Source organism: Macaca fascicularis, chromosome 8 (assembly GCF_037993035.2).
Source record: "Macaca fascicularis isolate 582-1 chromosome 8, T2T-MFA8v1.1".
In the NCBI taxonomy this organism is placed as follows: Eukaryota; Metazoa; Chordata; class Mammalia; order Primates; family Cercopithecidae; genus Macaca; species Macaca fascicularis.
Genome location: NC_088382.1, coordinates 64,728,062 through 64,752,131, shown reverse-complemented (window position 1 = coordinate 64,752,131; position 24,070 = coordinate 64,728,062). Strand labels below are relative to the sequence as shown.

At 39.1% G+C, this 24,070-nt stretch overlaps 1 protein-coding gene across 1 annotated transcript in view; it reads right to left on the bottom strand.

Moving 5' to 3' along the window:
- Nucleotides 1–24,070, bottom strand: part of RP1 (RP1 axonemal microtubule associated) — a 322,165-nt gene that overhangs the window by 94,337 nt on the left and 203,758 nt on the right. The window contains exons 23-25 of the mRNA XM_073998827.1: nucleotides 14,562–14,618; nucleotides 14,191–14,237; nucleotides 1,063–1,226 (exon numbers count right to left, since the gene is read on the bottom strand). Of these exons, the coding sequence (XP_073854928.1) occupies nucleotides 1,063–1,226; nucleotides 14,191–14,237; nucleotides 14,562–14,618 (268 nt within the window). The remainder of the gene's footprint in view (nucleotides 1–1,062; nucleotides 1,227–14,190; nucleotides 14,238–14,561; nucleotides 14,619–24,070) is intronic.

Genomic DNA, 24,070 nt, shown 5'->3' with positions numbered 1-24,070 from the left:
ATTTTAATTGAAATTATTAAATATGTTGTATGGCAGAAATAGACAACATGACTTGGGATGTCATAGGGATTTAACAACCATTAAAATTTACCAGTGTTTACTATGTTTTGGGAGGCAATGTGCTATGTAAATCAGATACTTTTACAAAGTAGTTTTTCAAAATGGCTCAAAAGTAATACCATTTCTCAGAGTTTGTCATAGGAAAATAGGTAGCTTTGGTTAAAAAAACAAGAAGAAAGCTAAGGTTAAAAGTATGTTTGTTGCAGCATTATTTATAATAGCAAAAACTTAGAAGCCATTTAAATGTCCAACGACACCAAAGTGTTCTATTTATCCATAGTATATTACTTAGTATCTAATCAATAAAAATTTTAAGTGGGAAGACTATGTAGCTCCTTTCATAAATGGCCATATTGCATGTAATACAGGGTGCTACAAAATTGCCTATGTAGTGTAATATTAATAGCAAACATTTATTGAGCATTTCAGATACACTGAGGATTAATTAATTTAATCCTCATTCTAACCCTTTGAAGTAAAGATTATTGAGGAAAGTGAGGCACAGAAATGTTAAGTAATATGTCCAGGTCACCATGCTTGTAAGTGGCAAAGTCAGCATTTGAATGTTGACCATTTGACTCTTTCGCCCATGTCTTAGTCATTAGGCTGCACCACCATTCCATCATACCATCATGCTCCATCATATGTGTTAGTGTGCTTGTGGAAAACATGTATGGGTATGAACAAGGACTGAGACAGATATTCAAAAATGGAAATACTCAGCTTGATGATAGGATTAGTAGTAAATTATTCCACTCTAATTTTTAAATGTTCTAAAATGCCTTTACACAAATAAAAAAATGAAGAAGAAACAAAAATCTTATGTCCCAGTTGTTATTACTGTTTCCCAGCTCCCATGGGATAAAACATGCCACATATACCAAGCAAATTTAATGCAAATGCAATACCAAAAGAACAACAAAAAATTACTCTCCATTTCATCTGCGGGGATGTACATCACAATATATCTTAGCAAACAAGTTATAGCTATATCATTTGTACCTTGAATATATCTGCAGTGTTAGAGTTAAACAGCTGGTATTTCCCAGATCCCAAAATAATAGGACCTGAACATTTTGTTTCTCCATAGACATAAAGGAACACTGTTGCCGTGGTGCCAGCATTTTCAGGATCCCCAGTGACAATGGTCACCTTCCAGTCTCCATCTGCAAAGAAAAAAGGAAATCAATATAAAAGTATAGAGGAAAAACACATTAATATTAGGAAAATAAAGATTTCTACTTAATTTACTTGGTTATGAATAGTTTGTGAAATCAAGTACGAAAATAATTGCTTATCATGGATTTCCTTCTTGAATGCTAGAATATAAAAAGGTTTTGGAAATATTGTAGCTTAATTACAAAACAAATAGCAGTGGGCTTTTGAGAACAATACATATTTTGGGCAAAACAATGGAATTGGAGGCATTTAGAATTAAGTGTTTAGCTGAAATACTTAGGAGTTTATTTAGGCAAATAACTGTCAAATTTGGGGATGGGAATGAATGACAGGCATCCTGAAAACCTGATGTTAAGGCATCATCAGTCCTAGAAAAGAGTCCTATCAAGCTACACTAGTAACACAGTTTGGTGATCCTAGCAGATAGTGCTAAGGATGTAGAAGACATAAAAACAAGGCAAAAAAATTACTAACTTTCTTTCTCATGAAAAATTGCTGGAGTTCCCTGAGAGCTGGAACAAACCAACAAGTAAGGAAAAAAATGTTGTGCTGGACAAATAGGTCTTGGCAGAAGGAGTTGGGCTTGCGGAGGGAGGATGAAGAAAAGACATGTTTGAAGCAGAGAAAGACAATACATCGGGAAAGCATAGGAGATCACTGAGCTTCCTGCTGCAGTGATACTGAGAGCACAGAAAGGCTGAGACGAGCAGAGCATGGCAGGAAACAACTTAAAAAGATCTATGAGTTGTCTTATGATTGGTTTAGTTAGAAAGACAAAATATGTCTTCATTTTATTATTTTGTGCACTTCTTTGGGAAACTACATCATCAAACCCACAGCAATGAACCCCTCTCACCCCGAGTCCACACCACACAGCCAAGCACAGCAAAGGACAAAGTCCTGCCAGTTAGAACTCTGTGCAGCGCATGCACCTCTACTCATCATAGCTTGTCCCTAGGGTGCAAGGGTAATCTGAAGATGTTGTTACTGTTGTTTTCCAAGGCTCCAAAAACCTCCTACCTTGTAAGTAATTTTTATATTTCCAAAATACGATTAAAACCACCACACTCTGCCCACCAAGTTCTCAGCAATTCTTCCATTAAGATGTGATTTGCTTTTGAAAACAACAATGCCTCTCCCCACCCGCCACTGTCCATATATCCATAAACATCATTTGAAGATCTCTAAACAGTTTGATAAAACTTGCATCAAGTAAATTTTGCATAATGTCATCTTTGTTAAGAAAGATGGACCCAGTACCTCAAATGGGCAGCAGAACTCAAAAGGGTGCACTGCTACTTCTACCCTGCAGCCAGCCAGCTTTCAGGATCTACAGTTCATGTGGGAAAATAAGAAACATGCAAATCTAAAACTAAGTCCCATTGAGAATCCTATCATAATTTAATTCTTACAGAAAACCTCACACCTGTGCTTTGATGCATAATTCAAGAAGTGGAAGGATCTCTTTCCTTTTTTGTAGGTCTTCTTTCCTATCTCATCCTTATCTCCTTCCCGGGCCATCTGGACCTGCTGTCTAGTACTATCATGATCCCCCCTACTATCATGGGGGCAAGGACAGGAATAAGTTTGCACAGAAGCTTGGATATCTTGTTTACTGAAATAGAGGCAAATAGCAAGGAACCACTGATTCATATAATATGTCTGTGTTCCTCCTTTTTGGAACTAGCATGTCACGATGACACAGGCCTTAAGGGTGGGATAACTAATGAAACATCTTCTACAGTTATTTTTATTCACTTTCACGTTTTCCTAAGCATGTTTTTCTCTTTGCAATTGGAAAAAAAATAAATTTTATATTTCATGCTTTAAAAATCTAATCACTGAACTTCTCTAAGAATGTTTCACTACCTAAAATACAAAATAGTTGAGAACACTTATAGAAAATAATATTCTGAGTTTATTTTTAAATTAAAAGTTCCACTGCCCTATGAAATAATTTATTTATAACAGGGCTAAAAGTATGTGTACAGTTTTTGTATTGCTTGTATATGTGCCAAAATTACAAGTATTTTCTGTAATTTTCTATTGCAAAACTTTTTCACCAAAAAAATCAAAAGAATATGCCTTCAGATATTTTATCTATATGTTTCTTTTTTTCCTTTGCATTATAGTTACTGTCTATTCAACTCCAAGAACTCATATCAAAAAATGTTGTCATCTGTTAATCCCTTTGGAAAATTACTTCTATTAGAGTTTTCAAAGGAAGAAAGAAAATTCCATGTAATTGAAGTCTAAATATTTATCTTACATTTACCAATGTTTTGAAGGATTTTTTTAAAAGTTCTCTTGACTGTGCAATAAGCCATTACTGACAATCTACCTCAGGCTGTGCCCTTTCATTCTCTTTTCCAAGCTTAAATTGGGGGAGATACTATAGCAATGTCTTTCATTTAAATAAACCCTACTGCAGATAAAAGGAAATTTTCTTGGAAATCACAGCCTTAGGAGGCTTACTTTCTTTTGTGTTAAAAATAATTTTAAAGTAGTTTGGATATACTCTATGATCTCCAAATATTCCATAATAAATTCAGATTTCTTCTCAACAATGAAGTAAAGTCTAACAGGATCTTCCATATTTACACTGAGAAGTATGTGCTCTGCCATTTCCATTCTCATGTAACCAGGTGCAATCAGTATACATAAAACTGACCTAGAGAATTCCAAACTTCAGCCTACAGTTGTTGCTCAGTATCTGTGGAGGATTTGTTCCAGAAATCCCCGTAGATACCAACGCCAATAGATGCTCAAGTCCCTGATATACAATGGTGTAGTATTTCTGTATAATACACACACATCCTTTTGTATATTTTAAATCATATCTAGATTATTTCTAATACCTAATACTATATAAATGCAACATAAATAGTTGTTAGAATGTATTGTTTAGGTAACAATAACATGAAAAAAGTCTGTACGTGTTCAGTACAGACACTACCTTCCTTTTTAAAAATATTTTTATCTGCTGTTGGTTGAATCCATGAATGTGGAACATCAAGTGTAATGTAAGCCAACAATTGGAATTAAATTAATATCTGTTGACAAGTTGACTTACAGATACTGTGTCCACATTATGCACAAACATTGTGTTCAACATTCGAGAGACTCTAAGGAACAAGTGAGTTCGATGATCAAATCAAACTCCACACAGTTTATGCATCTTACCTAGTACCGAGTTTACTAATGATTCACTAGCAGGACCCAGGACAAGCATTCTTCCCTGCAGAGATCATAGCCCAGGGGTTGGCAAACTATGGCCCATGGGCCAAATCTGGCCTGCCACCTGTTTTTGTAATTAAGTTTCATTGGAATGAAGCCATGCTCATTTGTTTATGTATTGTCCATCGGTGCCTTCACACTACCACAGCAGAGTTGAGTAGTTGCAACAAAGACCATATGGCCTGAAAAGCCTAACCCAGGCTCATCAGCTGGCAGCATGGGGGAGCTATCTCTTCAGATGTCTGCAATTACAGCACTAACTAAAGTTGTGTGAGAAGTTCCAAGCAAAAAATCACCTAGCTGAGTCACGTTAACTGGCTGAAAGGTAGAGATAATAACAAATTATTGTTTTAAGCCACTGAGTTTGGGGGTGGTTTTTCACACAGCAATAGATAACTAGAATGGCTGCTGAAAGTATTTCACAGATAAGGACTCTCCATTATCTTTTTACTTATAAAAACATTAGCATTTTTATCAGGATGTCTAGTTATTAGCATGTATGCACAGGGATTTGACTGAGTCACCTCTTTCATGTATCCCAGGTAGAGGAAAAAATTAGACTGCAGACTTGTCATTAACTGTTTCCTTCCCAATGTTTTCTTATCAATTGGAAATGCATTCTCAGGAAAGCATGGCTGAGTTATTTTGGTGAGCAAAGTTGCTACAGCTAGTAAAGTTCAATAGCCCTTCCTTAGATTATAACATTTTTTCTTTACCTTATTCTGTGTATTCTGTTACAGGGGTTACATGCATTTGACTTTGCAGTTCAGAAAATTAACCCTGTTGTTGAATATAGAAACATCTGTGTCTAGACACGTTTTCAGTTACTTGGCAACTACCCACTGAATACTCAAAGAAATGCAGAGAGGATGCATGTAAATTAAGCTCTTCCATGCAATTGTTAGTTGGGCATACTGAGGGAAAACACTCTTCACATCTGCTTGCCTTAAGTCACTGCAATGCAATAAAAAAAACGATGGGACAGTCTGCTTTGCCTCATTGGACAGCAAACGTGGTCCCCATGACTCTTACATTAACAGAGTAGGACACAGGAAGATTGAGTGAAAGCGAAAAAACCCAGCGCGTCTCTGCAGACTGCAGTCTCTCACTTCCCTGACTATAATAATCAGGGGTAGATTGAGACAGCCTAAAAAGACCAAGAGCCTTATGCATGAAATGTTTGTTTGGCTCTTACTCGGTAGAGAAGTTGAGGGTTGTGGCAGGGAAAGACGGAGAAGAACTGCAGGTGACTTGGGGGATAAAACTCAAAAGTTGAACAGATCTACCTCCAAAAAAGTCCTGGAGAGCACCCCAGATTTTAGGTGGTGAGGAAGGGTCAGAATTAATAAAACTTTCTCTATCATTACATCCATGCTGACATAATATTACATATAGGTTGGTATGCCTGTCAAATGTCTAATCTAGCTCTTTTTATAATATTGATGCCCACTGCCCATAACACCCACCTCCAAGTAGCCACTGGACCCCTCTACAGCCTCCCTCTCACACGGTGACCTTCCCTTGTGCCAGCCTTCAGCTATCCTGAAAGGCTCCTTTCTTCCTCCAGGACTTGGACTAAAATCTTTCAGCCAAAATGTCCTCTCTTTCAGCTCTCTCCTCTAACCTGGTGAACATCCTAGCTCAAAGGTCAGCTTCTCTTAAGAAGCATTAACGTGGCCAGGTGCAGCGGCTCACACCTGTAATCCCAGCACTTTGGGAGGCTGAGGTGGGCAGATCACGAGGTCAGGAGTTCGAGACCAGCCTGGCCAATATGGTGAAACTTCATCTCTACTAAAAATACAAATATTAGCCGGGCATGGTGGTGCATGCCTGTAGACCCAGCTACTCGGGAGGCTGAGGCAGGAGAATTGCTTGAACCGGGAGGTGGAGGTTGCAGTGAGCCGAGATCGGGCCACTACACTCCAACCTGGGCAACAGAGTGAGACTCCATCTCCAAAAAAGGAAAAAAGAAGCACTGACAAACATTCCTCCCTGTAACCAGAATGAACCACTCTCCCTCTCATGCCTATACTGGACCCTGGCACACTTCAACATTTGGACATGCAAGTAAGTGCCTTGACAGATCAGGACCCTCTCCACCCAGATTGTAAGCCCCTGAAGGGCAGATTTTGGCCTTAAATGTCTCTGTATTCCCAGTGCCTAATACAACATTTGGCACATAACAGCCTTTCAAAAAATGAATGGGTGATTTATGAAACGTTTTGGGATCCGTTAAAATGTATTTTGAAAAGCAAGGCTGCCTGTATGAGGAAGGATATTCAAGATACTATTAAGATTATTTCAGCACAATATATAACTACTTATCAATTAACAAAAACAAGTCCTTCTGATGATGTGTCATTAGTGTCACTTTTCATACAAAGGACAAGGACATTATTATTTGCCTCATAATTGATCTTATTAGCACAAAGATAATCGAAACAAATATTGACCTTGTATGATCCACATTTTCAAGGTCATATAAATATATTTATATGAGATTTAGCAAAGATACTGTAAACAAGACAGATTATTCTAATTTTTATTAATTTTATCTCCAAATAATTCTGTGTATATAAATTCACAAGTCCTTCAAAATACAACCTCATAAGAGGATCATGAGATTTTTTTTTAAATTTTAAGTGCTTTACAAATATTTTTATTCTTTCAAGAGACAAATATCATTAATCCTATTATACATGTAAAGCAATAGAGAAATTCTGTGCTGACTACCACAGGAGTTGGGATAAATTTGACACCGAATTAGAAACAGCTATGCTTCCTAGAATAAAATGGTTTTGAACAGTGCTCAATTTTCTCCACTTTAAGTCCAGAAAACAACCATAAAACATTATCAGAAATGAATCTGTTACCTATTTTATCTTGATATTGGTCTAAGATGAATCTCTTGTTATTCCTGTGATTTACCACCGATTATTGTATGATGTCGTAAAGGACACTCCACTTTACAGGGCTAAAGAGAGAAGACTAAGAAGAGTGACAGAGTCAGCCAACCAGGTGGGAAGTGCTTGCTGTAGTCCAAACATGTGCACAGTGGGACTACAGCCGCAGCACTTAAGACAGGGATAGGTTCCATTACAAGTGAAACATACAGTTTAAAAGCTAATGTTTATTGGATACATAAGATGTACTAGGCTCTGTTCAAGGTACTTTATGGATATTATTTAATTCTCACAACAATCCCAAGAGTTTCTACTATTACCTACATTTTATAGGAAAGAAACTGAGGCACAATGTATTTTCAAAATGTATTTGAAAGAAATACAGTGATTTCCCAAGCCATGCAGTGAGTAAGTGGTGCAGTCAGGATTCAGAATCTAGTACATCCGATTCCACCTCAAATCTTGACCCTTAACAGGGAGGAAAGTGTGAAAATTAAATATCAAATTCTTTCCAGGTGCCCTAGGTTCCCTGTGATGATTTTCAACCTGGATTCTAGCAGCTCAGCCTTGGCATTTCCACCTTGTCCTCATCCCAAATTCCCTTCCATTGTATCCTTGATACTTGCTGCCAAATCTCTTCCATGTCCCATTGTCTCTTTAATCACCCACTTTATCTTGGCTTACATGGAAAACTTGACTTGCCTTCCTTTGACTATAGTCATCCTTCGGTGTTCCAGGGAGATTAGTTCCAGGATGCCCCCTCATATCAAAATCCAAAGATGCTCAAGTCTCTTATAGGAAATGGCCTAGTTGGCCAAGAATAGTAGCTCACATCTGTAATTCCAGTGCTTTGGCAGGCCAACGTGGGAAGATCAAGCCCAGCCTGGGCAACACAGTGAGATCTTGTCTCTACAATTTTTTTTAATTAGCTGGGCGTGGTGGCATATGCCTGTAGTCCCAGCTACTCAGGAGGCCGAGGCAGGAGGATCCCGAGGTGAAGAGGTCAAGGCTGCAGTAAACTATGATCATGCCACTGCACTCTACCCTGGGTGACAGAGCAAGACCCTGTCTCTAAAAAATAAACTAACCAAACAAAAACAACAATAAAATGGCACAATATTTGCATATAACCTATGCACATCCTCCCATATACATTAAATCTTCTCTAGATTACTTATAATACCATATAAATGCTATATAAATAGTATTTTTTAAATGTGTATTACTTTCTGTTGTTATATTGTTATTTTTTATTGTTTGGGTTTTTTCTGGAACTTTTCGATCTATGGTTGATGGAATCCGGGGATGTAGGACCTGCAGGTACGGAAGGCCAACTGCATTTGCTAACAATTCCTGAGTGCTTTGTGTCCCAACATCCTAAGCAATCTACTAGGTTCAAATCTACTTTTCAGACCCACATTACTGTGTGCTGGTCATTAGGAGAGCAATTCATAATCTTTAATATATTTAGAATCCAAGTCTTGACCTATGTATGCAGGTCTATATGAGCCTATCCACTACCAATTCTACTGCTACCATGATCTATTGCCGCATAACAAACTATCCTAAAACTTAATGGTGCAGAACAATGACAATCATTTCTTATGCCATTGAAAGTACAATTTGGGCCAGGCTTAGCAGGGAAGGATTATCTTTGCTCCACATAGTGTCAATTGGGGCGGTTCAGCTGTGGCCAGGAGGATTTGCTTCCAACATGACTCTCTCAATGTGACTGGCAAGGTGGTGCTGGTGGCAAGCACAGCCAGGGGTCAGAGCAATGGCCTTAGTTCCTTTCCATGCAGACTTCTCCATAAGGTCCAGGCTTTTTCACAGGACAGTGGCTGGATTCTAAAGACTAACATTCCCAGGCAGGAGTGGTGTCATCTTTTATGACCTAATAGTGTATAGCAAAACTGTCACGTACTATCATTTCTGCTTTACACAGTTAGTCAAGGCAGTTTCAAATGTCTGCCCAGGCTGATTCTACCTTTTGTTGAGTTCAGAAGAACACAGAAAATGCTGCAGTTACAGGCGTTCTTAGCAAACAGTTTCCCACACCCTCCTTTCCAGACTTCCCCATCTCCACACCTCTCTGACCACTTTTCCAGCAGAACCACTATTTTCTAGGTCAGCAGTTCTCAACTGTGGGTGGTTTTGCCCCTTAGAGACATTTGTTGATGTCTGGAGACATTTTTTTTTTTTTTGTCATCACAACTAGGTGCGTGCTATTGCCATCCAGTGGGTGAGTAGAAGCCAGGAAAGCTGCTGAATACCCTGATATTTATGACAGTCCCCCACAACAAAAAATTATCCAAGCTGAAATGTCAGTAGACCCAAGGTTTAGAAAACTTGCTTCAGACTAACAAGACATACCCTGATTAAGTCTACTTCACCCCAAACCATTCTATGCTTTCTGTGAATTATTTATAAACACAAAGTGGTTGAGGTGTAGGCTGTTGATGGTGATGTTTCTGCATGGCTGTTGGATATCTGAAGATGCTGAGTGAGTATTACTGTTTCAGTGTCAAATCCATTCCATTCCACTGCTATGTTCAGTTACGGGTATTTTGTCTCAAACCAAAAAAAAAAAAAAAAAAAAAAAAAGTGTGAGCCAATGTTCTAGAATCAAACAAAAACTAAACACTAGCTATTTAATTTGGGAGCAAATGAAGCTAAACCCAGCCAGGGCATGAGAAACACTGCACTGTCTTCCTGGTTGCTCACTTAACACTTCCTGGCATGCCCATACCAAAGGTTTCAGGCACTAAACAGTAAGTCACAGCATCTGGCCTCTGCTGGGAGAATTCCTCTTGGCTCACCTTCTCTCCTTTTGATTCTAAACTTGTTCACAAGTTGACTTCTCTTTTCCCACTTAGCCCTGCTGGAATTCATTAACCTAGTTTCAGGCTCTGTATGTTGGGACTGACGAGGCAATCTTGAAAATGGTTCCTCTGGCATCTCAGCTTCACAAATTATGCACACTCATCTGAGACACTGATTCCTGAGGCTTGCCCAGGCTCCCTAGTGCCACAGTGTGTCTTCCTGTGGAGGAAATGAGGCTGACACAACAGACAGAAGGCTCCAACACAAGAGGTAGGCTGTTACTCTGTCATTATCCACACCACCACAGGAAATTGTACCCTGAATGATCAGAGTAGAAGGCAATACAAAGCCATCTATAGTTGACTCAGAATGCATGATGATGTGATAGAATATTTTATGTTCTTAATCATGTTTAGCTGAGACTAATCATTAAATTTAATTTTCTTTCTTTGAGCAGACACTATTTGGGAAGTGAGGCCAGCCAGGCATGTATAGGCAATAGAATTGAGAGGAGAGAGAAAATATTTTAATAATCTTTACCACACAAAATCCACCAAATTGTTAATGATACTACAAAGGGTTGGCATTGCCTATAAATAAGTGCTCCAAGAATTTTTAAATCCCTGAAGTCAGAAATCCTTGAGTACATGTAGGAAGCTGAGTCATTAAAATCAAGCAGCTTTGTATAATGGTTAAGAGCTAAGTTCCAATATCAGTTCTTTCATTTACTAACTGCTTGACTGATGACAAGGTTCTTACACTTCCGAGCCACAGTTTCCTGAGATGGTATTTTATTTATTTAGTTTTTTGAGACAGGGTCTTGCTCTGTTGCCCCAGCTGGAGTGCAGTGGTGCCATCTAGGTTCACTGCAACCTCAAAACCTAGATTCAAGCAATTCTTCTGCCTCAGCCTCCCGAGTAGCTGGGATTACAGGCATGCACTACCACGCTCAGCTAATTATTGTATTTTTAGTAGAGACTGGGTTTCACCATGTTGGCCAGGCTGGTCTCAAACTCCTGACCTCAAGTGATCCGGCCACCTCAGCCTCCCAAAGTGCTGGGATTACAGGTATGAGCAACTGCACCTGGCCCTGAGATGGTATTTTTAAAGCCATTTCACTATAATACAATGAGATTCTGGATAAATTACAAAAAAAAAAAATTGTTTTTAGTACATTATTCTAATCTCAAGGAAGTAAGAAAAATTATCCACTGCATGTTAATAATAAAAGGGGCCACTAGCTGAAAGTGAGTGGTGAGCACTCAGCAAACAAGAAGGCGAGGACTGCAGGTGTGATGGATGCCAACACTCCAAGCCAGGAGAATGAGTGGCAATGGCCACACGAGGGTGGAGCTGGACCTGAGACTTCAGAAGTAAGCCAAAGGGGGATACACCCTTAGCGAAAGGTTGGACTCCAAATAAGGGGTAGTAAAAGGAGCTTATCAAAAACCCAACCTGTCCCCACAAAGGTTCTGGTTGAGAAAAGAGTAATATGAAATATAATAACAATAATAATCTCCCCTGACAATTAAAAACATCCTTTCACTCAGATTTTAAACAAGGCTAAAAGCTAAATGTAGCTTAATATGTTAAAAAATAACACAACAAGATAAATCCAAAGACACAGAAGATAAATACTCTCTCATGCACACATTTTTAGTGACTGGGGGCAGGGGGCAGTGAAAATCAGTCCCTCTAAAGCAAGAACAGTACAGTCCCCGAAGTCGAACCACTTGCATTCAAATTCTAAATCTGTTTGTATGACTTTAGGCAAGTTATAAAAACCTCTCTGTCCTTTAGTTTCATCACCTGTGAAGTAGAATAATGATACAACCTACCCCATAGGGTTACTGGAGGATGAAATATATAAATTTTTCTGGAACACTTAGACTACACAGCAAATAATATACGCATTCACTATTAATGTTACCATCACTGCTTCTATTCCACATTGTACCAGGGACCTAGACAGCATATTAGGATAAGAAAAGGTGTTGTAATTCACATATGATATGGTCTTCATAGATCATTCAAATTGTATCTTGAAAAACCTTCTAGAACTACAATTTAAATTTATTTTTTATTATATAATTAATATAAATTTATTGGAATTAGTGAAGGGGTTTAGCATAGTGGCTGGATATAAGAGCAATATGCCAAAAGCACTGATAACAATGAAGAAACTCAATCCAGCAATGGATACTGAAAATATTCTCTCAAAACCAAGTTCAGTCTAACTCAGTTATGTAGTTAGTTTTGCAATGAAGAATGATTTTACCTATATGAATTATAAATATTTAAGATTATAAGGTGTCAAAGTTTAGAAAACATGTCCTAGATGATTGTGGGAATTAATAAAACATGGCTAGGAGTTAGTAATGGTGCACAATTGTACTTAGTGTTGATCACCTCAAAATGAAAGTAAAAATAACTTAGTTGAGTCCTTTTTCCTTTTCTCCTTTAAATTTAAATAGCATTTTGGTCTACTTTCTTCCCCCTGAAGCTACATAGAAAGGCATAAATGACATACATGTGCTTCATATATTTTCAAAATCTAAGACTCATGTTTGCTTTTCAACATTCTTAACCACATGTAACACTGCCTCAATAGATTAGACTGCTTAACATTTCAAGGTTCTTTCCACACCATAAATTAGCTCATTCACATAACTATGAGATCACTAATGTATTTCCAGAATCATATCCCAAGAAATATTAAAGGTCGCATTATTTAGAATTTAAAAATGAAATAAGACAGAACCATTCACAAACAATGACAGTGTATCATAAACTAACTAAACTCATTAGTCTTTGACTAATCCACTTTTGAACTATAAAAAATATACATTTTAATGAGGCCATAAAATAAGACAACAGAAATAATTAATTACAAGCAAGTATTTTAAAATAGCTTATTTTAATCAAATTTGATGAAGTATATCTAACAAAGTTCTAGGTCAACACATTCCCTGTACATTGCAACTTCATGTTTGACATCACTGATGTTGATTACATGGCTTACATTATTGGCAAAGGACTTCTGATATTTTCAGCCTTAATAATAACCTTCATTTTAAAACTATTAGCCTTTATTACCCACATATGCCCCACCAAGTTCTGGTATTAATGGATAATTTTTCTACTTAGAATATCATTTCAAGCCTTATTACTTGATGGTTTATTGTAAGACACAGACCTCTTGAGGTCCTTTAAAATTATTAAGAAATTCTGGAACATTAGTAAAATTATGACCATACTAAGAATCTGACACATGAACAGACTTTTCCTTACAAAATAAATAACAAAAACTAAGCTGAAACACAGTTCCTAATATAAATAGATAAGAATGCTAGTTTAAGCTTGAACTGTTTATGTCTCAGCAGCCATCTTCATCATTATAGGACTTCATGAATAAAATAATGTTAGCACTAATCTTTGCCTAGTTTCACACCACTGTAGAAAGTATATCCATTTTTGAAAACATAGAGATATGGTAACCTGGTATGCATATTAGTAAACAGTATTTATCAATTTCATTCAGATCAACTTTAAAAATGTAACATGTTAATACTATAATTGCAGATTGATTTGAAGAGGATCTAATAGAAAAAGATAATTACAAAAACTTTAAAAGAAAACTAAGAAACCAATATGCAAATAAGTTTTTTAAAAAGTATAATTAAAAGAAGTTAATATAATTTAACCATTCAGAAAATAATTATTTTCCCCATATATTTAAATGATTCATATATTTAAATGATTGAAGAGAAGCATTAAGGAAAAAAGCATTTGGGCCTAAAGTTGCTGTCAGTTTCTTTATAAATCAACTATACTTTAATGCTTATTCCTGTGTTCATTTTAAGTATTTTTCAATCAACAGTTAAACTCAATAAGAATGTACTATAAAAAATGTGTAAGGTTGGTAATCTTGAAACAGAAATGGATTATTTCAGATGATTAAAAGATGAAAAGTGGCAACAACATTTACCATTTGCTTCCTCTTGTATTTTAGGTTGATGATTTATTTGCATTTCTGCAAAAATAAAAGTGAAGTGCAGTTAATAATAGATCTGTCTGATGACATCGTAAATGGGAAAAGAAGAAACATGAGTTTAACTCTTTAACAGTGGCAAATCCTTACGTTGATTTTTAACTTCAAGTAGGGCATATAACATTTCTAAGACACAGATTTACATATGTTTTTATTTCACTGTGAGGAATACTATAAATCCAACAATAAAAGATAAATGATCAAAGGGGCTGTTCTGAGGAAAACTGGGGAATAGTGTTCCATGATGTCCAGATGTAACAAAATCATCTTGTACTTCCTTCTACCGATGGTTTCAGTAATCCTCATCTTGAAGATAAAGTTCAATTTCTGAATGAATTATGCCCTGAGACATAAAAGGAAGCCATCTGAGGAAAAAGAGAGAGAGAAAGAAAGAGAGAGGAGAAAATAGAGAGAAAATTAATTTCTGATTTTCTCAATTTTAAAATGAGGTTGATTCTGCATTAATTTTGCACACTAAATGTTAACTATAAAATTGCTTTTTATATAGTCAAACACAACCCATCCTATTATATACTCATCATAGCACTAAGAATGGTATCATACCTGTGGCTTGAAGAACGAAATATATACGTTGCTAACCCTGCTAACCACCCACCTCTCCAGGTTTGTCAGTCGTCTATCACTATCACCTGTAAAAGCAAATGGGGCTCCAGCAGAGCACTCCCAGTACCAAGCTGGAGCAAAGGGCAAGGGCGGGTTTCAGATTTTGAGCATGGTACCTGGACCAGCCTAGAAAACATGGCCTGCACATTGGTTGCAGGGAAACTTGGCACAGAAAAATAGACTCCCTATTTTAATATTTCCTCTATGAGAGTTTCTGTCTTGCTTTCACCTGCCTTCCTCTAAAATCTCTTCCTCAGTGTTTGCGAAAAGAATATTACCATTGGCCAAGCGTGGTGGCTCACACCTGTAATCCCAGCACTTTGAGAGGCCAAGGCGGGTGGATCACAAGGTCAGGAAATTGAGACCATCGTGGCTAACATGGTGAAACCCCGTCTACTAAAAATACAAAAAATTAGCCGGGTGTGGTGGTGGGCGCCTATAGTCCCAGCTACTCGGGAGGCTGAGGCAGGAGAATAGAATGAACCTGGGAGGTGGAGCTTGCAGTGAGCTGAGATCACACCCCTGCACTCCAGCCTGGGCAACAGAGTGAGACTCCATCTCATTAAAAAAATATAATATATATATATATATAACCATAAAAGTTGGTGAAATATTATCATGTTGGAAAACGTGCTTCGGGTGAGCTAATAGCTGATCCTCCAGGCAGCTTCCCCCTAAACCAGGTAAACTTTAGCGTTAGAAGCTCCCTTTTGAAGAAAAGTTCAGAAAACCAGCTTTGCCATTTACTGGCTTTGTGATCTTACTCTCCTGAAGCTTACTTTCTTTGACTAAATTACCTGCCTCATAGCAGTGTTGTGAAGCTGAAATGAAAAGTCATGTACAAGCATTTTTTTTGTAGTATTACATGGTATATCAATTTTATTATTGCCCACAAAAAACATGGTTATTGCTATCTCACACACTTACGCATACTCTCATTCCTTCCATCCTTCCATCTATCCATTCAATAGATACTTAGAAAATGCCTTGTGTGTGCAGGCATTTTCCTAAGTGCTGGAGCTACAAGAAAAACAAAAGAGAGAAGAAACCTGACCTGAGGAGCTTCCACTGTAAAACAGAAGAAAACAGATATGTAAAGATATAAATGTAACAAAGTGTGATGAGTGACTTAAATACAGATGTTATAGGAGAAGAAAGAGACTGACCAACTCAATGGCAGGAATGGGGAAGTGCAAAGGAATGAAGAACAAAACAATTCAACAAAGAGGTGATACTTGAGCTGAAGGCTGGACAATAAGTAGGTCACGAAGGGCACCGTAGAGGGAGACAACAGCACTGGCAAAGGTCCAGAGTCCAATGAGATTCCATGAGGCTGACGCACAGGAGGCTGCTGGACAAGATGGGGTAGGGGCAGGGGTTGTGTGTGGGTTACTCAAGGATCTGACAATGTCAAGGAACTTAGAGTCTGAGCTGTAGGACTAATGCCACCACACTAGCCTTGCAATCAGCAGATAATGGGAAGGTGTGGGGTATAAAGGCGAACTGTGAGCTCACAGTCCTACCCAGCTGTCAGGGTTGCTCATCTCTCCATTTTTCCAGAGCTAAGAGAAATTCCATTTCCTTCTGACCACTTTAGCTCACAGTGTTCTTTCCTCCTCTGGAACCTAATAACACACATACAATATATTTTGCACATTTAGTCAGCTCCTAATTATGCAATCTTACTTTATTAGTTATGTTTTGGTTTATGTATCCCATCTTTCCAGCTACATTGTTATATATGTAGAGTTTACTTTATATGCCTGAATAAAGGCAGTCAGCTTCATGTTTAAAAATACAGACTTCAGGGCCCAGCGCAGTGGCTCGCACCTGTAATCCCAGCACTTTGGGAGGCCGAGGCGAGTGGATCACCTGAGGTCAGGAGTTCAAGACCAGCCTGCCCAATATGGTGAAACCCCATCTCTACTAAAAATACAAAAATTGGCCAGGCGTGGTGGCGCACACCTGTAATCCCAGCTACTCAGGAGGCTGAGGCAGGAGAATCACTTGAACCTGGGAGGCAGAGGTTGCAGTGAGCTGAGATCGCTCCACTGCACTCCAGCCTGGGTGACAGAGCAAGACTCCATCTCAAAAAAAAAAAAAAAAGAAAAAAGAAAAAGAAAAGAAAGAAAAAAGAAAACAGATGTTAAATTTCAAGTAGAGTCAGATTGCCTTGTTTCAAAACCTGGCTTCAACATCTACTGCTTGTGCAACCTTGACCCATATTCTTAATCTGTGTAACCCTCAATTTCCTCATTTGTAAATTATGGATAATAATTGTAGCTACACAAAGGACACAGAATTAAACATACATAAATGTATTACAGTATAGTAGTTCCTACTGCATTTTCTGACTGCCAAACACAGTGCCTTGTACACAGTTGGTGTTACAGAAAATATATTTGGGGTGACTGCCAGTCAACCAACAATCACCCTACTTTTCTCAGATGTGCCATAAAACAGTAGGCCTTGCATAGTGAAGGAAGTTTTTGCATTAGGACAAGAAAATTTCCCCAAAGCCAGTGAACAGATGGGAGAATTGGAGCAGTATGGCTTGAGAGGTACAGTGATGATATTAAAGGAGTGGAATGAAAAGCAAGCAGCAGAAGGTTGCTTGACCAAGAACACAATCCATTCTCTGCAGCCAGCCATCAGCTAAAGAATGCCTAAACCCCTTGGTCACCAGGGAGCTCCCTTTCACTGGCCTAGCTAGGAAACACAAAGACAGGGGCAAAAGTTCTCTTAGTGTTTTAAGATTAGACAACTGTGGAATGTGTTGGGGTGCTCCTGCCTTAAAACATGCAGGGTGTTTTGCTGGGGGAAGATGTATAACAAGGTAAGGAGTAGTACAGAGTATATTTAGTCTGAGATATATTTTATATTTGTCACACATTCACATTGAAAATGGCAGAAGCAATATTTGAAGATTCTATGTCTCCACCCCCATCCCAAAAAAATGAACAAGACTCATTCCTGCACCTCATTCTGTCAGGTTCCCACCATCACTACTTGTCACTTTCGCACCAAGGAATGGCACAAACTGACAAAGAAGAGCACAGAAATCTGCAGCAGCACAAATACATGCTCAGAATAGCAAGAAATGATTAATAGTGGCCTCTTTCAGGAAAAAAAAAAAATCAGCAAAGTTAAATGATTGCTCACTGCCTCATGATAATTTTTATTATTCCCTTCTCCCTATAAAAATTGTATTTTACATTTCTGTACCTTATCAAAATTTCAACATCTTTTTTATCTATATCATTCATCATCTCCCCTCACCCTTCCCACCCCCGCTTTTCCCAGAAATGGAAAATAAAACCATTTGTAGACAGGCTGAATTATTTTGAAAATAAATAAATGCATAAATTATTTGTAATGAGACATCTGAGTATGTTACAGAGGGAACTCATGCAAAGATTAGGTGACCTCTAAGGTTTCTTCCAACTTAGGATTCCATTATGTTTTCCATCCATCGTCCTTACCCCCCTCCCTCCTTCCTTCCCTTCCCCATTCCTATCTATAAATATTTGCTAAATCCATACTCGGTACAAGAAACCATACTGGAAAATAAAGAGAAATTTATGAGACCCTACCCTTAAGAAGCATATCATCTGGTATGTGAGACAAATACGTTCACAAACAATGGCAGTGCACTGTTTGGCAAGAATTGCACAAAGGTCTAAGTCAAGTGCTGGAGGAATTTAAAGAGGGTAAGGATGAACACAGTTCTGACTGGCAAGCAGAGAAAGCTTCATGGCATGGATAACATTTTGTCCGGGGCCTTAAGGGATAAGAATTTCAATAAGCAGAAGAAAGAATAAAATGAGCTAAAACAAATGAGGGAAAAGAGTAACAATATCCCTGGAGAATGTCTAGGGACAGAAGCAAAACGTACTCTACTCAGGAGAATTGGAAGAAAAGCCTAGAAAGGTAAATGGCCAAGGCAGGGGGATAATTCATTTTTAATTCACCACACACTAACACCTTCAGCCAGAGCTGGCCTAGGTGTAAAGGTTCTCTTGCCAGCTATACTTACACAGAAGAAGGATGCTGTTCAAACAGGGCTGCCCCTGCTTCTTTTCCTGACCCTCTCCACAAATGATATACTCAGTCCTGTTCTGTATAAGGCTCAGCTCATGATTTACTCACTAATTCACTAATTTAGCACACACTTTCTGAGTACCTATTATGTTCTGTGTATTTGTCCTGTGGACACCGAAGGTCTTCATTACAACCTCCTAAGAACACGTGCCTTATGTTTGCTTTTCATGGAATAACTGCCAGAGTTGCCACAAGGCAATTAAGCAAGGAGAATGCTTTGTGAATAATAATGACGGGATGGTAGAGGGGTGATTATCAGCCTTGCTTCCACGTAACAATCTCACGAATGGAGATGCGGCCCTGCTGGTATGTGAGGCTGCAGTGACAGACCAGCAGAAACGCAGCTCTCTACCAGGCCGTCAAGGTGGAGCCCCCTTGCGGTGTGGTTGGTCAACTAGCCACTTCAGTTTTTCAAGAGTGAGATCCTGAGACAAGTAAACTGCGTTTTGCTTAAAAATCTATACCAGTGGCTGGGCGCGGTGGCTCACGCCTGTAATCCCAGTACTTCGGGAGGCCGAGGCGGGCGGATCACGACGTTAGGAGATCGAGACCATCCTGGCTAACATGGTGAAACCCCGTCTCTACTAAAAATACAAAAAATTAGCTGGGCGTGGTGGCGGGCGCCTGTAGTCCCAGCTGCTGGGGAGGCTGAGGCAGAAGAATGGCATGAACCCGGGAGGCGGAGCTTGCAGTGAGCCGAGATCGCGCCACCGCACTCCAGCCTGAGCCACAAAGTGAGACTCCGTCTCAAAAAAAAAAAAAAAAAAAAAAAAAAAAAAATTCTATACCACTGGGACACGTCTTTTTTTTTTTTTTTTTTTAAACTTATGCTAATTCTAAGAATCACTCTTTGGCTTTTTGTTGTCATTAACACTTAAAAATGGGTATTAAGTGACAATTTCGTTTATATATGTCTTAGTGAGGTTAAGATACAATTAAACCTTTTAAATTTTATGTTCTAATTCCAAATCTGTCTTTTAATATGATTTCCCTTTGGGCTTATAGTGTCTTGATTAATGCATGCATTTTGGTTGAATTTATTACACATGTAAATTTAACCTATTCTATTTCAGAAACAATGATAGGAGCTGAAAGTAAAAATATAAGACATCAGGCCAACCTTGGGGAAAAGTGTACTGAGCTGGAGCAGTAGGATAGACACATAAACACATACATATAATTTAATGTAGTAAGTGCTGAGTTAATGTCAGATGCCTTGTGAAACGTGTACAGGAAAATGAGTTTCCCAACCTGTGGCTTCAGGAAATATCTCCTGGCAGAGGTGACACATCTTTTGTCAACTCACCAGTAAATATACACATGAAAGCCTACAGGACTCCAGGCACCAGGGAATGGCCAAGAGTTAGGTAAACTCAGATCCAACAGCACCAGCTGAGAACACAGTGAAGGCCCGTGAGGAGCAGAGAAGAACCTGTCTGCCAGGCCCTGGCTGAGCTGTAGGCCTGCTGTGTGCCCAAGGCCAGCTTTTGGCTGCAAAGTTTCCCCTAGAGAGTGATTTCAAGGATGAAAGGAAGGCCTTTAATTTGCCTTGCCCAAAGGCCTGCCTCACCTGCCTGCAGGGGGCCCACAATTGTTTCGGTGGAACAACAGACTCTTTTTTTCAACAATTAGTAAGAAGGTGCTGAGGACAGTGAAAAGGGTATGGGTCTGGAGTGGAAGTGGCATTCCACCTACCAGAGGTATTCAGGATTTGCTGATAGTCTATTCTATCATAGTGGAAAGCTTTTAAAGTCTTCTTTTCTTATACTTTGCACAAAGGAGATAATCTCAACCTTTCTCAAAATAAATAAATAAATAAATAAATAAATAAAATTTAAAAAGCCAAGAATCCTGAATAGAAATGAGACAGGAACACTTTAAAGGTGTTAGCTGCAATGTCAACTCTAAGGAATGCTGTGCAGCATCACATCCTTATTCCTCAGGTGAATGTGCCTCAGGGTCACTCCACCTATCTGACCACAATTTGGTTTTGAGAGGACAAAGCTGGTCATGCTGCCTTGCCTTGACAAGTCAAGTTAGATCATTATATTTGTTTATTTGTTTTTGAGACAGAGTTTTTGCTCTTGTTGCCCAGGCTGGAGTGTAATGGTGCACTATGAGCTCACCGCTACCTCCACCTCCTGGGTTCAAGCAATTCTCCTGCCTCAGCCTCCTGAGTAGCTGGGATTACAGGCATGCACCACCACGCCTGGCTAATTTTGTATTTTTAGTAGAGACAGGGTTTCTCCATGTTGGTCATTCTTTGTAGTTATTTGCATTTAACTGATTGATTTCTGCATTTGTAAGTTCTCCTTCTATTTAGAATTTCCCTAGATATGGCCTTTATTTCAAATAACTTGCTTCTGCAAGCTTGTGTCAATGTCATTTCCCAAACCAGTCAGGAGTTACGGAAGGCAACATTGATAGGCTTTTGACTCTCCTTGTTTCCAGGCCCTCTCAGGTCAAGCAGGTTATCAAATAAATATTGTGAATGGTATTGTTTCTATTAAAAGATAGATGCTAACTTATTTTTAATAATTTCACATTAAAGTCAAGACTCTCATATACACATGCATACACAATAGTTCAAGTTTGTTAACACAGAAAAATCTGGAGATTCCCTAATTTAATGCTAAACAGTACATTACAGAATCCACTCAAAAAGCATACTGGGTTAAATAGTGTTCCTCCAAAATTCGTGGCCACCTAGAACCTCAGAACACGACCTTGTTTGGAAACAGGATTTTTGCAGACGTAATTAGTAAAGATGAGGCCATACTGGAGTAGCATGGGCCTAGACCAATGACGACAGTGTCTTTACAAAAAGATAAGAAACACAGAGGCACAGACACACAAAAGGAAGACAGCCATGTGACAATGGAGCAGAGGCTGGAGTGATGCAGCTGCAAGCCAAGGAAACCCAAGGATGATCAGCACCCAGCAGAAGTGGGGAGGGTAAGGAAGGACTGTTTCCCAGGCCTTCCGAGACAGTGAGGCCCCGATGACACCTGGATCGTGGATCACTGGCCTCCAGGAACTGCAAAAGGATATATTTCGGTTGTTCAATGCAATCAAGTCTGTGGCAATTTGTTACGGCAGCCACAGGAAGCTAATATAAATACTAAATAAAAATATTTGCATTAATTCATAAAGACAGTTGAATGTCTGCCTTATTCAAATACAAATTTTGTTTGCTGCAAACCTCAAATAGCCAAGCCTGCAGTGTAAATGGTAGAAATTCAGTGATGTATACCCCTATCTATATTAAATGTACAAAAGACAGAAAAATAATACCTTCAGGCATAGAAATAAAATAAAGCCATAAGGACGTGGGTGTTCAATTGAAGAGGGAAAAAGGAAAGGAGGATGCACACACTCGCAGGCAGCCTCTGTGATGCACAGAAGCAGTCTCCTCCCGCGGCTCTGCTTTGTGTCTCACCTAAGCATTTCCCCTGAGCCCACAAAAGGAACAAGCACTCGGTGGTCTTTCTCTCTGCCCTAATTCAGCTGTGCTGTAAATTCTTGTTCTCTGAGGAAGCTCCAAGGAGCATGACCGAGATTTTCTTTCCTTTTCCCTTCTGTGGTGTGCACCTGCGCATTTTGGATGCCTGCACCCCAGAACGAACTAGCCACAATGAACATGTCCAGCATCATACCCTACCCATCTCCCCCGCCAGGACTGTCCAGTCCAGCTCCTGTGTGCACCCGCGGGTCTCCTTTCCCCTCAGAACAGCCTTCCAGGCTCCGTGGACACAGACCTTGACCTCATATGCACAGAAAAGGCTCTGGGAGCACAGAAGTAACTATAAGTGGCTTCAGAATGGTCTTTTTCTGCAGTAGAAAGAAACCTGCTGTGCCACAAGTTCTATTCCTGGTGCCACACTCTTCTGCTTCTTTAAGAAGTAAGGAAGTAGGACCTGTCCCATCTCTTTATAGCTACATAGTAGAAAGGAATTATTTTGGCAACTTACTTTCTTTATCAGGGTATTATATGAATGAGCACTAGCCACCATTTATTTAGGACCTACTATGAGCAGGGTATTAAATATTAACATTTAATATTTTATATCTGTTACATTATTTGTGATTGTTCAATATATTTTGTAACTAAAATTCTTTCAGATACAACCCGTTGAAATTATAATAATTAAGGTATCACTTATGTTCCTTCCTTCCAAAGGAGGCCATGGTAGCACAGCACAAACAAGAAGTAAGGTAGTGCAGGGGCCGGGTGCAGTGACTCATGCCTGTAATCTAGCACTTTGGGAGGTTAAGGCAGGCAGATTGCCTGAGGTCAGGAGTTGGAGACCAGCCTGGCCAACATGGTGAAACCCTGTCTCCACTAAAAACACAAAAGTTAGCCAGGCATGGTGGTACACACCTGTAATCCCAGCTACTTGGGAGCATGAGGCAGGAGAATTGCTTCAACCCAGGAGGTGAAGGTTGCAGTGAGCCGAGATCGAGTCACTGCACTCCAGCCTGTGTGACATAGCAAGACTCCATCTCAAAAAAAAAAAAAAAAAAAAAAAAAAAGTAAGGTAGCGCAATAAATGATGGGTGACGAAGTGAAATGTATGTGTAGACATGGACAGTGGCAGTGAATGCATCTAAATTATCCACCAGGAGATTTCATATTTAAAAGAAATCAGCTAAATTAATGTGACAAAGTATATCAGAACATAAGATGAAAATCCTGGATGAAGCACACTCTACCTCTTCTGATGCAGGGAATAAAACAGAGCTGCCCCCAGTGCCCCAGAGATGCCTGTGTGCTGTGGGTGGGAGCAGCCTGGGAAATGATACCCAAGTCCTCTTCAGTGCTACGTGTTACTCATCAGATGGGGGTGCCTGTGCTGTGCTAAGTTCTGAGTACACATTGAGAAAAGAGAAAAAATATTTGTAGTTTGGCCAATTAAGTCATACTATAGGCCAAATTGGAATTGGAACTTGAGGATGGATAGGATTATAACGGGGAGAATAGACCAAGGAAAGGTCCTCCTGAGTGAAGACTAGCACTCCAGAGGACAGAAGCAGAGTGGAACAGAACTTGTTTAGGTAATTATAGGGGTCTAATTTCACTAAGATCTTGCAA